The following is a 14,091-nucleotide window of genomic DNA, read 5'->3' as shown; positions in this document are numbered from 1 at the left end:
AGGCCTTCTGCAACGCCTGTGATTACCGAGCTTAGGAACCCGGCCCCCACCAATCGAGCCACTTGCGTATCAAAGCTCCCTTGCATACCATGCTGACACGACTTCACGAGTGCCGATTCTAGGCAAAGATAGCAATAGCGTGTTTAACTGTCTTTGAATGAGCCGATGCAAACGGTAGCAGCTCCTTCTTAGATCGAGGGGCATACTGCCAACATACATGTTCTTCTCCAAAAGTAAGCCTCAGGTCAAAAACTGTATACATCCCTGCAAGGGCATCTCATGCGTGAAAACCAACCCCTTTCCGTTCTCTTTAAAGATATCTAAAACATTGCTTACAGCATCGGTGTAGGACACGTCGTTCAGTTTTTTAAGAACTATAAAAGAATCGTAACATATCCAAAAACTTTGAATGCCCCCTTCCCTATTAAGCTTCGTTCTAGGACGCGGTCAATATAGGCTAAAAATATGCTAGTAAGAACCGGGGCTGCGCAAGATCCGATGCAGATCCCTTTCTTTTGTCGATAAAACCTGTCGTTAAACGATACAAACGTCACGTTATGGTAAAATTCTAGCATTCTCATAGAATTAGCTACCGACACGCCTGAGGCGTTCTGGAACCCAACTGCACCAGTACTCTCTATAGAATCTCTTACAGAGGTAAACAGCGCATCGTAAGGCACGAAGTAATACAAGTCCTCCACATCTATCGAGCATGCATATCCAATGGAAGATTTTTCCTGAAGAAACCTAACAACATCAACTGAGCTTTTCATAGCAAACAAATCATGATTATGAAAAGAAGTAAGACGCTTCTGCAGGTATTTGCTCAGAACATGCTGCCACGTACCATTCTCACTCACTACTATTCTAAATGGCACCAACGGTTTGTGCGTTTTGGCCGTAAAAAATACAGTGAGAGCATTGCTCCTGGCGCTAACAATGTCGTTTGCCAACCTGTTCAACTCGTCCCTGCAAGTCATGGCCGCCTTGCCTTTCACTCTCGTGTCACTGGCCTTTATAATGCTAAAGTTCTTGGAAATCGCATCACCTGCTCATCTTCTGAACTCCCCCTCCGGTAGAACCACGTGATTGATCGCATGTGAGATTTCTATCCGCGCGTGCCTAAACTTTCTGTATATTTGCTCACTTTTCAAAGAATAAATTCAGATGAAGTTAGCACTTGTCCTATGTCGTCCTTCTACTGTGTGTGTGTTTTCGGTGCTACTGTTTTCCTTTCTAGTAAGGACTTGCTATCGGAGCCGTTTAGCTCACTAGCAAACAGCAGCCTTGCAGAAATTATACAGCGTGTGGGCACAAAAAAAAAGATGTTCAATGATGTAAATGTAAATGATGATCAAAAGGATGAATAGTGGGAGGATTAGTATCGTAATGACCATGATACCTGTGCACGCTGCTGACGTTTTAGTAAGATTCTGCCGCCGATTCATTATGATGCACCAAGCACTAATATATACACCAAACATTCCAAGATTACACTCAGTCGGGAAATGTTTTGGCCACAAAATATGTGCCAATGCACATTTCAGATTTCGGCCAGCAGTATGAATGAGGCTGTGAAATGTGCCAAGCTGTTATGTAAACAGAGATATGTTTAGTATTTCTAGCCTACTGATCCAAAATGTCATGAATTCATATTTAGTGTCCTATAGCACCCTTGTTGTAAAGTCAGATAAACTGCAAAATCAAGAGCCCACAAGCATGCTGCGAATCATGTAGACTATTTCATACTGCCCACGGAAAAAGGAAAGAAATGCTCACACTGTCATATTTGAGAATTTGGCTTAGGTAAGTTAGTCTTAGCAGGAGTCTAGTCATTCAGTAAAATTTTTAGCTGTCATCCAAGTCAACACATTAAGCTGAGTAGCCAAACAGTGAAGAGTTCAGCATGTCTGAAAAAAAAAAAAATTCTTGTGCCACACAAGCCTATGCTACACTCAAGCAGCAAAGTGCTCCTTGCCAATTTACTAATCGAAAATTGTAATGCCCACACTACTAAAACCAGCAAGGAGCATTTTGCAGGTAAGGCACAATGGCATTCATGGACGCTAGGAGGTCATTGGTTTACCATGAAATGACTCGTTCTCCTCGATGACCGTCGACAGTCTGCCGCATTCCTGAAAAACATCCAGCGGTTCAAAAAGAGTTGTGCCCTCCGATGGAGCTCTTGGTTTGGGCAGATCATGCCACAGGGCGGAGGGTGCTGCCCATGTCTCTCGACGCTGCTTCCGCCACTGCAAGGCACAGAAAGACCATTTAGGGTCCATGCGCGCATGAAACTAAGAAAGGCAAAACTTTATTTCTCGTTTTGCTCATGCATGCAAAAAAAGTTTACTGCATCAGAACAGCACAGCAACGCAATCAAAAATTCAGGGGGCCCTTTGTTTACCTAAAGTGCGGTGAGGCGAAAGCCTTTAGCACAGTGTTGCTGATGTGTGGTGAAGATGTTGATTAAAGACAATTGTTCGCTTCATGAAACTTTCGCTGACGTTCATTAGCGCACGCACACTTGGTTGCTGGAGACACAGGAGAGCGTTTAGGCAGCATCCTTCCAGATCGGCATTCAGGAGGCGTCTGGCAAGATTGCCTGGGGAGCGGTCCTCTTGAACGATGGTGGCGCCACTCAATGACGCCACACGCATAAGCAATAGGATGAAGCGCAGCTGCATTGTCTGCTGGCGCCTTGCGCATGTGCAGTGCATTATCGTATATCAAGTTCCCAGTTACGACATACTACACCAACCACTAGTATTACTAATTGACTAATTACTAATGTACTCATTAACCAATTAACCAATTAACTGTGAGGACACTTGTCTCCTTACGTGGAGGAATGCAAACTCATGTGTTTTGAGGAAAGGAAAGGTTTTTGAGGAAAGGATGCAGTAGCTATAAGATCTTGAAATCTCCATGGACACCTCAACCAGGCTTGATTGACAACTATAGAGTGACACTTTTCTGAGAATATCCCCACTGGCGAGTCATGAGCCTATAAAGGCTTTCGCCTTAAAAGCGAAACATAGAAGAATACATGAATTGCAAATGCCAGCAATATACTATAAAGCAATCCCAAATAAGCACGAAGAAAGCAAGTCCATCAAAGTTTGGGATAAAAATAAATTCCTGTAACCTTCCTAGCACACGCACACACACACCTACACACACACACTACACTATATGCCAGGTTTTTCGGGAAGAAGAGAGAGAAGTTCTATGGCTTGCCTCTGTTACGGACGGTGCTGGTAGAGTGGACACAACCAATTTTTCTTGCAATGACCGGATCTTACTGTTCAGTTCGTTGATCAGGGCATTTTTTTCCTGCAGAGTCCTGCACAGGTCTTTGTCTTCCATGGCCTGCGTGTGTTGTGCAAAGTTCATGGAGTCGAGTGCAGAACAAAAAGGAAAGGAGGGCAGTCAAAGCCCATTCGTGAAAACCTCAAAAGACCAGAGGCTGGCCAAGCACATGGGACTGAGTGCAGGCTTGCTTTAAACAAGAAGGATTACTTAGCTAGCTATGAATGCAAGCATTCCAATCTTGCTACCATAACGCAAGCCCTACTCCAATCAAGCACTAGAGAACAAACTGAAAATCTTCCTCCAATTCTTGCTTTCTTTCCGCCTGTTACATTAAAACTATTTCTTTCCTTTCCACTGCTCACTGTGCTGTCATTGGCCTCATTTAAAGCCTTTTTTTTTTTTTTTAACTCCTTATTCGGCCCTTTGTAATAATTATCCACTTTCCACTCCAAAGATATGAGTAAGTTGCTGTTCATAATTTGGAATGGCAGGAAATTGCATTTTTGTGCAGTTTGCATGCAGTTAAATCATGCAAACTAAGTCCTCAGGCTAATGTTTACAATGCTCGCAAAGCTTCATGAGAGAACCATGATTACTGGCATTTACTTCTAAGCTGTCCAAAACAACTGCGAGACAGGTACACAACGTCCAGATGATATGAATAGCACTATGCAACAAACATGCATACAAGTGCACTTGGAGCTAGTATTTTACCAATGACACACAGCAGTGGCTTTGGTGAGCACTGATCAGCTATACCAATGCTAAGCTGCACACCTGCCAAGTATACCACAACTTGCTTCGCACCACTATCATGCACAAGTATAGACTTGCATATATACAGACGGTGCCATATTCAGAAAGCACAGCCAAACTAAGTCATACTAATGATCCAGCACTACGTACCAGGTCAGGCTACATTTAGCCTGCAGGTAAACATCCTGAGCAGCATATTGTACCTGCTATTAAAAATAACAATATTTCATGCATCTATGCCCTCTGCAGATGTTGCCTCACAGAATTATCCAGTGACTCCAGTAACAAGATAATGCAGATGCGTGACCAACGCTTCTTTTAAGTGCAGATATGTGCACATACACATCTGCACCCTCTACAAAAGCTAATGCGAGAGCCTGAACTATTCATGCGAAAATGAGGCAGCAGAGCATAACAAGAGCACAGAACGCAACATACCTTAATCTGACACGTCAGTTCCTCAATTTGTTGATGGTAGCGACGTAACTGAGTGTCGTTGCTGACCGTCTCATTCACCGTGGGAGTGTTTTTTATCTTCTTTGCAGAGCTTGCAAACTGCAACAGGTGACAGGTATAGGTGTAAAAGATATGCAAGCACTCATGTGTATTGCATTCTAAAGGGGCCCCAAACACCTTTCATCAAAATTGAAAAAATTTGTCTAGTATGAGGAGCTAGTGCTTACGGATTCACCTTAAGCAATAATTTTGATAGAAGTTTGCATCGGTGGAGTTAAGAACAACTGAAAACTGGTCCTAAACAACTCCACGGACTTGCCACCCACTTCTGAAATTGGTAGCGCTCTCAGCAGAAGCCACACTGGCATTGAGAGACTCTCACAACGATTTGCTTGGTGCATTTATGTTTTAATTTTTACCTCTGGCCAGTAAACAACTGAAAGCCAGGTTAGCAGGCGAACAAAATACAGTAACTTGATGCCTTTCTCAGGGAAGCTGCTCCCACTGGCACGTGCTATTGGCAACAATGAATTATGAAAATGACAGATGCTTCCCTAAGCCGCAGCTGTGTCCCATCAAAACACTTTCTTGATTTGTGAAATGAACGTAGTTAAACTATGTACATCTCTTGCAACCGAGCAAAATCAGCATTCACTACCTATTCTCTACCTGCAATATCTTTGCCAGCTTCCTCGCATGCATTAAAGAGGCTTCCAAAGTATGACTGAGGTGATCAAAAATGCCACAGCACAAAACTGAGCTGAAGACTACACTAGATGTGTGAGAATGGCTCAATGACACAACCTTGCTTTTACTTCTTTCAAGCCCGTGACCTCTGCACTTTTTTCATTCCATAACAACGCCATGCAAGAGAAGCACAAAACTAGATATGTATGCAGAATGCACAAAGACCATGCAATCCAGCGGGCAAAGCTAGACCAAATCCTCGCCAGTTGCCTACAGCAATACAATGGAGGCTTCTCTTATTCAAACCTCACTCCAAATAAATGCAAAACATTGCAAGCTACAAGATAGTTTGTTTTCATCATGTACTGTTCTTCCCCTGCAAATAATTTATGTGGCTCAATCGTATGTTTACAGCTGCGTTCATTGTTCCTCATCTTTGGTTTATTGCCAATTTTGTGTTTACAAACACCTGAATTCTTTTTTTAGTGCGTATAATATTCTTCTGCTGCATCTGTATTTTTGGGACATGCATCCTCGCATATTTTCTATTTGTTTCTGTATTATTCAATTTAGCCCCTCCCCTGACTTGATGCTTTGAGGATACCAAAAATAAACAATCAACTAGAACATTGTAAAGTTGTCACTCACGGATTGAAATTACAGGGCGTCGCATTTCGTTTAAATCTTATTTGCACAACGAAGCAAATTGAGGGGACACTTAAGCTCCACCTTTAAGGGTACGATTTGATAGTGTTAATGGGTGCTGTCAGACTCCTCTTGCCCACGCAGACACTGGCACCGTTTCCATATTACAGTCAAGCCTATCTATAACAATCCCGATGGTTGCAGGGATCGGGTTTGCTGTATCCAAGGTTCATAGTGACTGAACTTTCTTTACTACAGCCAAAAATGCGAAGTCAGAAAAAAGTGGTGGTTATCTCTTTAAAAGGTCTATTATGCACGTCTTCTTCACACATGCCCTATCATAGCACTTTCCAAGCTTTCAGGAGAGTTCATGTGACCCTCAACCAGATCTTTTCCGCCAACAACCTGCTTTTACGATGTAGTATTGCTAATTATGAAATAAGTGATCACAGCAGCTGGTAGCAGGTCGGCCTCTGCGTATCTAATCTTCAACCAAACTGTACAAATGCAGCGACGAAGCTACTGCAACACACATGACCACAGAGCGTATCCATTGCACTACCTGTTGTATGCAGGGAGAACCGAGTGGGCATGCGACGCACGCCACGTGACTGGCTGGGCCAGCAAAGTATACCTTGTGATTAGCATTTGAAGTTCTGAGATCACTGTCATTGGTTGAAAGTGAAACTGAGCGCGCTTGGTGACCAAAGCTGTCCCTGTCTCACGCCCGCTTAAAGGGGCTCTGAAACGCCTTCCAAGGAGAGCACATTAACTCACTTAATCACTGCACTGTGTTGCCATGAAAACCAGAGCCAAATAATACTCTTCTACACGCAGCAGACGACCCGCAATCACGCGTCAAAGTTGGCGAGCCCTTCCCGGCGACTTTTTCGTGCTCGCACCCTCCTTCGTCCCCCGCATCTGCGTAGACAAGGTTTGAGGTGGCCATTGGTTAGATTCTTTCAGACGTCAGGCAGCTACCGTGGCCGCGGCCAATAAGCCGCTTGTCTCCGGCGGGTCGGAAGCTCCGCTCCCAGAGAGCGGTCGGCGAAGGAGCGCCTGCCTTCCGTCGTGCAAAAAGTGACGAGAGTAGAGGGAAAGGCGCGAAGACGCTGAAATTCAAATTTTAACAACAGATAACTCAGCTTCTACAAAGCGCATTTAAAAAATCCTTTCTGGACACTATTCGTGAAGCGACGTGCTTCAATATCCCAGGCATGCCGCAACTTTATTAGAGACCCCTTCACAGTCCCTTTAAGACCAGCCGGTACGTGCACATGCACAGATTGACACATAGGCCGTCTGTGTGCACTTGACCAGAAGTTTTAGTGCTGCCTTTTTGTTGCTTTTTTTGGGGTTACCACGTTGCTTCGGAGGGGTGTGCAGGGTGTCATGGAAGCCAGAAAATGCTTTTCGGTCATCACGCTTGTAGGAAGCATGTGCTTTTTTGCTGCAGACCAGAGTTTACGGGGCCTTCTCGCTCGCTCTAACAGGGTTGTGCAATCATACTAGTTCACCGTATCTAAGGCACAGTACCATTGGCTCAATGAATAATTTGACGGTAGCACCATCCTCGTGAAAAATAAGCAAGCGTCTGTTATAACTGCGGCCGTTACAAGTGGGCTCGAAAGTAGGAGAAAAACATGACATGCATATCAAGCACCGCTTTAAGCTGTATGAACGTGCCTGATTGGCCTAGAGGTAGCGTGTGACTCTCAACCTGAGGATCAGGGGTTTTGATTCCTAATTATCCCAATTTTCTTTTCAGCGCAATTAATTTTCTTTATATACTTATATGTCCTAATGTCGTTTGAGTCATGTTGCGACGTTCTAATCACCAGTTCTCTGTTTTAATCATTTTTTATTCCACAGCTCCACGTGTGATGTCATTACCCTCTCGACCAATCCGACTTTTCCGCACAAACTGGCAACATTGACTAAGCGGGATTTTAACACGACCCTGAACGCTATTGCGTTAAGAACTGCACTTATTGAAAGGGCAACCAAGGACTGGAGAGACTGCATTGCTGTAATTGCGTTGTAGAAGTTCTCACTAATGCTATAGGTTCGTTACAACAGTTCAAATTAAGCAACTGTGCCATTTGCCACCAAAGTGTCAGAACATGAAGAAAGACAAGAATATATATTCAATAAAGTTGGCTCAGCAATTAGCCAGGGCAGGGGAGGTGGGATAGGTTTAAGTGCGGCCTTCCACGGAAGCCCTGCATGTGAACATGTGAAGCTCTGTACAGCTCAGCATCTCCTGGACACCAGCCTGTGATCAAACCCAGCCCTCAAAGGGCATTAGCGCTGCATGGTGCTCTGTCTGTTATAAAAGCAGATCTTTGCTTCATCAAGTCACCTGGAGCGTGCGAAGTGTCTGGTCTGCGCAGAAAGGATTGACAGTGCAGACAATGGCAGTGTGTGCATTGCCACCAAGCGAGTTCCTGAGAATCCGGGTCAACTTTGAGTCCCTGAAGCTGACGTGGCCCCTGGAGAAAAGTGCGTACCATATTAAATGAGAAACGGAGCTGCCAAACAACGCGGCAAAGCCCTGCATACGTACGTACACTTGCTATCGTACTATATTTTCACTGCTGAAATCCCAAACCTTAACATTAACATTATGCCCTGCTATTTGGTCCCAAATGCACAGCCATTGAGCTCATGCTCAAGTGTTCATTCCTATTAGCCGATTACACACATGCACACACAGGAGAACAGGCAACAACCATGCTATGTGGTTTTAAAAGTAGCAAACAGGTTTTCAGCATGCATGGCTTTTTTGTTCTGTATTAGGAATGCAGCCATTCCAAACAGATCAGTTTCTTGGTTTCAAACCACATTTTACAGATCATAGTCTAGTCACATTCCAAGAAAGAGACTTAGTTTCATGTGACCCACATAGGCTGCATGATCAACAACTTCTCAGACACCTTGTCTACCTTTTTATGGAAAAGAATAGTCAAGCTGGATGTAAATTTAGAAACCTACAGCTTGTGGAAGCACTCCCAAACAAATGTAGTTCCTTGGGGATTAAAATTACGAAAGCAAATTTAGAAGAAACAGAAAATTTGAGCAATTTGTGCAAAAGGAATGCCGTCTCTGTTCATCACAGAAAGGGGCGCAAAAATTGCCTATTGACTAGCCAAGGTCATCGTCAGAAAAAAACTGGGATTTAACATTCTCAAACAACACAATGAAATAACTGAGACCACTTGAAGTTTTTTAGTGCATGCTGACATCACACAGCCATTTGCACACGAGAAGTTTCGTGCATCTCTAGACACAGTTCTGTCTCGGTGTGCCTGCGGTATCTTGGGGAGTCAATTAAGCAGTAGTTGAGCAAGGCAGTGGGCAGTGCTAGAGGAACATGCTGCTACGAGTGTACATGTTTTTAGGAGGAACGATTAATAAAACTGCAGGAGGCGAGTCTCCAAGGTTCGTCTCTCGTCAGTTTCATTTGTTGCCTCGGCCATCAAACTGACCGTTTTGCCTGCAGAACTTAGCTACACCACCATACAGCCACAGCAAAGTTGTAGTGTGGGCCAGTCAGGGAGAATTCAACCCCTTTGTCCTATTAATGGATAAATGCTGCAGACCAATGTACTTTCAAACATATGAAGACAAGTTTCTACCACTGGCCAATCACTATGAGATTTCAAGCAAAAAACGGGACAAGAAAAGCAAAGGGAGAGGGTGAATAACAAAGGAGACAGAGAAAAGGTGTGCAGCAACTATGTAACAGGATATCAAAACAAACGCAGCACTACAACACCTGCTCACTAGAGACAGCTGCATCACTCAAGAAACCAGGCAAACACGCAAGTGAAGAAAGGTGTGGGAGGGAGGGGTGAACCAAGACATGCATTCAGACTTGTGAACAACTACTTCAAAAAGGCATTGCACTTTCAGCCGAGCATTAGGCTGTACCATAGCTGGCTGTGCTCAGTGTTGAGTAAAATTTCAGCACGTGAAGAGGAATGAGCCAAGAGGTGCACGCATACCAACAGTGAAGTTATAGTACTTTTAAAACTTCGTTATTTTGACCACAATTTGGAAAGCCGTTGTGTTTATTCCATGTTCATCTATGGTGTCAGATGCTCATTAATTCAGGTGCACCTGGGCTCACACCAGTTAATTCAGACTGCCTTCCAATGGAGGACCATGTCAAGGTCCAACCAAACAGACCAGCGACCGTACACGCAGTCTTCCTCAAGCCTGAATAGCACAATGTAATCTTGCCTGTGAGCCTCTGACATGCACCCAGTGATAGGGGGTGATGAAGACTGGAAGGCATCATCGCCTAAAAATAGTCCAGCAGCATAGTTTCAGTTCTGCTTTTTTTGAGCTTTGCACTGGCCCATTGGGATGGCGGCTATGGGCTGCACATCACTAAGTCAACTAAGCACAGCTGCGTTCCATTTGGATGCTTACTGGCATGTCGCAAGATTTTTCTCATTACAAGAAAACACGCTGTTCTAGCGCCGATGCATGTTTTTCTCACTTCCATTACCATGGTCCTTCCGTTCTTTCTGTGCTAGGAAGCTGCACACCCGTCACGTGCTGTTCGCAGTTTTTGCAGTTCAATCTTTTCACAGGCAACAACGCTGCTCCAGAGGAGGCGCCACTGTTAGCGTGTCGCACCATGAAGGAAGCTGCAAAGGCCAATTCATTTTGCAGCAATTCTGCGATGACATTCCCGACAATGTGCATTTAGTAAAGCTTTTAACGAAACTTCGAAAATATGCCGCTGCCGAAGAGTTTTCATCTCAAAAGCAGACAACCACCGCCCAGGTGCTCAACACATCGTCCTGTGTTCGCGCTGTTCCTTTTTCAGCAATGTTATACCAACTAGCCCGCAACAACACCCTCGTAGACAACTATTAGCAGTTTTTTTTTTTTTTTTTTGGGGGGGGGGGGGGGGGTCTTTATCCTTTATTAGCACCTTGAGACAATCGAACATTTTCCTCGGTCCCTGTACATAGGTAAAGCTCATTACACTGTTGAAAGAGCACTGAGATTGGTTTGCACTTTACATTATATGTTAAGGAGAATAATTCATTACTCTGTTGTAGACTATTTCATTACAATGGGGTCAGTACTTTTCTTCACAAAGTTATGAGAAAAACTGATACCGAAAGACTATTGGTATCTACGATGCAAGCAAAGTTCAACCCCAGAAACAGACAGTACTGAGAAGGTTCTGTCTATACTTGTGATGCTATAATTTAAGCAAAAGAAGCTCTAGAAAAATTAAACTGCTAGCCAAGCTAGAGTAGAGTCCAACTTCTCAAGAAGTTTTACCAGAAAGGTAAACAAGCAACACGTCTCCGATTACCTATCTCCTCGGCTGAGCTTTGAGATGACTTGCGTAAGAAATGTGAGAGAAAGGTTGATGCGTGTGCTCTCACGAAAACGTTCCCCTGCCTCGCCACACTGCTCTGAACGCTCCGAGCCTGCAAGATCCACCAAGTTCTGAAAGAAAAATTAACAAATCAGAAACCAGGCCAACATCACCACAGCTATTATCAACCTAAGCTCATTAAAGTCAGAGTGCATTAATTTGGCTTTCACTTCAAGACAAAATGAGGAAAAAACTTACCTATGCTAAACAGTACCTATGCTAAACAACGATTAAGCTAACAATGTTTAGCAAGAGTGCTTGCAATGAAGCATTTGCCAATTCAAAAAAAAAAAATTTAACAGGCCTTGACCAGCACTATGCAGGGCATCACTCTGCAAACTTTTGTGAGAAAAACTAAATTTTTTTCTGAACGGCCAATATTAAAGGTATTGCAGATTGAGTTTTACGACCCAACTTTTTTCATTTTAATGGAAACTTGTGTGTTGAAGATGCTGTTTTGCAGCTGTTTTGTAATAACCGCTGAAGATGATTTTTGAGGATAATTTTTCTATCAGTGCATGCACCCATTTTTATGTATCTCTACACGGGAAACCATGGCATGCCAGCAAAAGCGATAAATTAATAACTAATATAGTCCCAGCCACAGGTCAGTAATTAAAGTTTTAGTATAGTGCAGTGTCAATTTGAGTGTCCACACCCAAAGTTGCCACGGAACAGTGATGTACACTATGCTAATGACAGCTTTATTGAACTATGGTTACCACTTCAACCAAGAAATACAGAAAACCGTGACACCATCTGGCAACAAAAGCTGAAATCACTGCATCAGCAATTTGAAGGGAGCGTTACTTTTCATTGAAGGGACCATGGTGTACTGGAAAGGGTGCAAACTGTAACAAAGTGCGACTAAAAATTCTGAACGGGAAAAACATGATGCACTGAACTACTATGAGCAGTATTTTACCGAGGTCTAGTAACATGGAGGGATACACTGAAATTTGCAAGGTTTTACCACAAGACGTCACTTCAGTTTGTTTACATGATTTTCAATGCCAAACTGAAGTTATAAATCTTTGCTTCTTTGATATTACAGTGCTCAATTCTTACTATATGAGACAAGGTCCTTTCATTTCCACCATGATTTCATGAGATGTTGTGGCAAGTTGGTGGTCCCTTTAGCCAATACCACCATCATATACACTCAGCTACACGATTAAATTATAAAGCACCAAAACCAACTTTCTGTCTACAACTGACAAAATACAAGGCATTCACAAAAAAACTTGAGATGCTCTAATCCCAGCCGACACTGCGAACATGATTACAGGACCAATCTCTGACAGCTTTTAAGCAATTTCATTTGTCACCGGTACAATATACTCTCAATGCACAGCCTTTATGCACACTTTGCAAAATTCAGAGGAAATAAAAGACAGCTGCCCTGTCTCACTCATTTTGTGTATGTACTTGAATATATGTTAGAAAAGGCTGCACAGCTGCATTGAGAAATGCGACAAAATAAGCGAATGACAAGTGAAACACTCACCAACTGGCCAACTGTGACTGCTCTGTCCCCACCGTCATCTCTTAAGCTACTTTCAATAACCTGCACACACCAAAAAGAAACACTGTCTTGCATAAATACAACAAGTGCTGGACATTACAGAACCTGCATAGGATTGCACAGCAGTACAGCAAGCAAATCAAAATTCAAGCTTCAGCACAGGAAGAACAGAAGCAAAAACTAAGAACATAAGCAGCCATTGCTCTGTACACAAATATCGCTCCACAGTAAAAGCATGCCTGACATGAACAATTTATGGCAAGAAATAAACACCTCGGCTCAAAATTCTGCTCGTTTATAATTGGGTGATGTTATTGCTTTCAAGCTATCGAGTGGGTCCCCGCTGACGGTGGTGAAAGCGAGACCACAGGGATAGAACACAGGCAGGACAATTAACACAGAAAAGCAAGCAGAAAGCAAAGCCCCAAGGCTTTCACAACAAGCTCAGACACACCGCTAAAGTTGACAACAGGTGCTGCATGGTATTGAAAGTTCTCCCATAACACGCTCAACTCCACTGGCTCAATAGACGAAGCACACATGTGCAAGGTTCCCAATTTTCAATCATGCCAAGGTAGCCTTCCCGCCGAGAAAGTCTGGAGTGCCCAATGAGGACTGTCCATCATGTTCAACACACCACATTGGATCTCAAACTGTCAGCAGTGGTTTGTAACACCGCCCAAGGAGTCTCTTCTTTAGAAATAACAAGCTGTCCCATGTACTGCACTACCCTTTTCGGCCTCTATCTCCATGGTCATAACTTCCACACCTTCTCAGCTCAACTGCACGCCCCCTAAGAATTTCCATTCCATCCTCCTTGTTCTATCTCCCGTCCACATCAAGCACACCTCTTCACTGCTGCATTTGAACTCTTGTGTTGTCTGCAGTGGCATCACAGTGATTTCATCGGGTTTGCTGCTGGCTGACATCGTCCTAGTAAGGCACTAACTGGTTTTGTGCTGGGATCTACCGGCCCCAGAAGCCTAGTGGTTTTCTGTTGGCATTTATAGCCCCTGTAGGGCACCACCTAGTTAGGTGTTGGGATCTGCTGGTCTCAACTGGGAGCTTATCGTTTCGGCTAGAAAGTTTTCTGCTGTTCAAACGGGAGACATTTTGGTAATGGTGTTCTTCAACTAAAAGAATTTTTCAGCTTATTCTCTTGGATTTTGCCTGCTATAAATTACAAAACAGCGCCACAATTTACTGAGAAAGCCGTTTATTAACCATTTACCTTTCACACCCGTGGGACATTAATGAGCAGATACTATATAAGCACGAGTTCACGGTATTAGTTTGAATG

The 14,091-nt window shown here is 43.6% G+C and overlaps 2 protein-coding genes across 2 annotated transcripts in view; both read right to left on the bottom strand.

The window, feature by feature from the left end:
* Nucleotides 1–14,091, bottom strand: part of Atg4a (Autophagy-related 4a) — a 181,436-nt gene that overhangs the window by 95,009 nt on the left and 72,336 nt on the right. The window lies entirely within an intron of this gene.
* LOC144125494 (uncharacterized) overlaps nucleotides 1–14,091 on the bottom strand; it is a 60,330-nt gene that overhangs the window by 28,445 nt on the left and 17,794 nt on the right. The window contains exons 8-13 of the mRNA XM_077658932.1: nucleotides 12,774–12,833; nucleotides 11,201–11,337; nucleotides 8,222–8,351; nucleotides 4,510–4,626; nucleotides 3,241–3,372; nucleotides 2,087–2,252 (exon numbers count right to left, since the gene is read on the bottom strand). Of these exons, the coding sequence (XP_077515058.1) occupies nucleotides 2,087–2,252; nucleotides 3,241–3,372; nucleotides 4,510–4,626; nucleotides 8,222–8,351; nucleotides 11,201–11,337; nucleotides 12,774–12,833 (742 nt within the window). The remainder of the gene's footprint in view (nucleotides 1–2,086; nucleotides 2,253–3,240; nucleotides 3,373–4,509; nucleotides 4,627–8,221; nucleotides 8,352–11,200; nucleotides 11,338–12,773; nucleotides 12,834–14,091) is intronic.

The sequence above is a fragment of the Amblyomma americanum genome, chromosome 3 (assembly GCF_052857255.1).
Source record: "Amblyomma americanum isolate KBUSLIRL-KWMA chromosome 3, ASM5285725v1, whole genome shotgun sequence".
Classification (NCBI taxonomy): Eukaryota; Metazoa; Arthropoda; class Arachnida; order Ixodida; family Ixodidae; genus Amblyomma; species Amblyomma americanum.
Note: the sequence above shows the minus strand (reverse complement) of the source record. Positions and strands in the feature narration are given on the sequence as shown.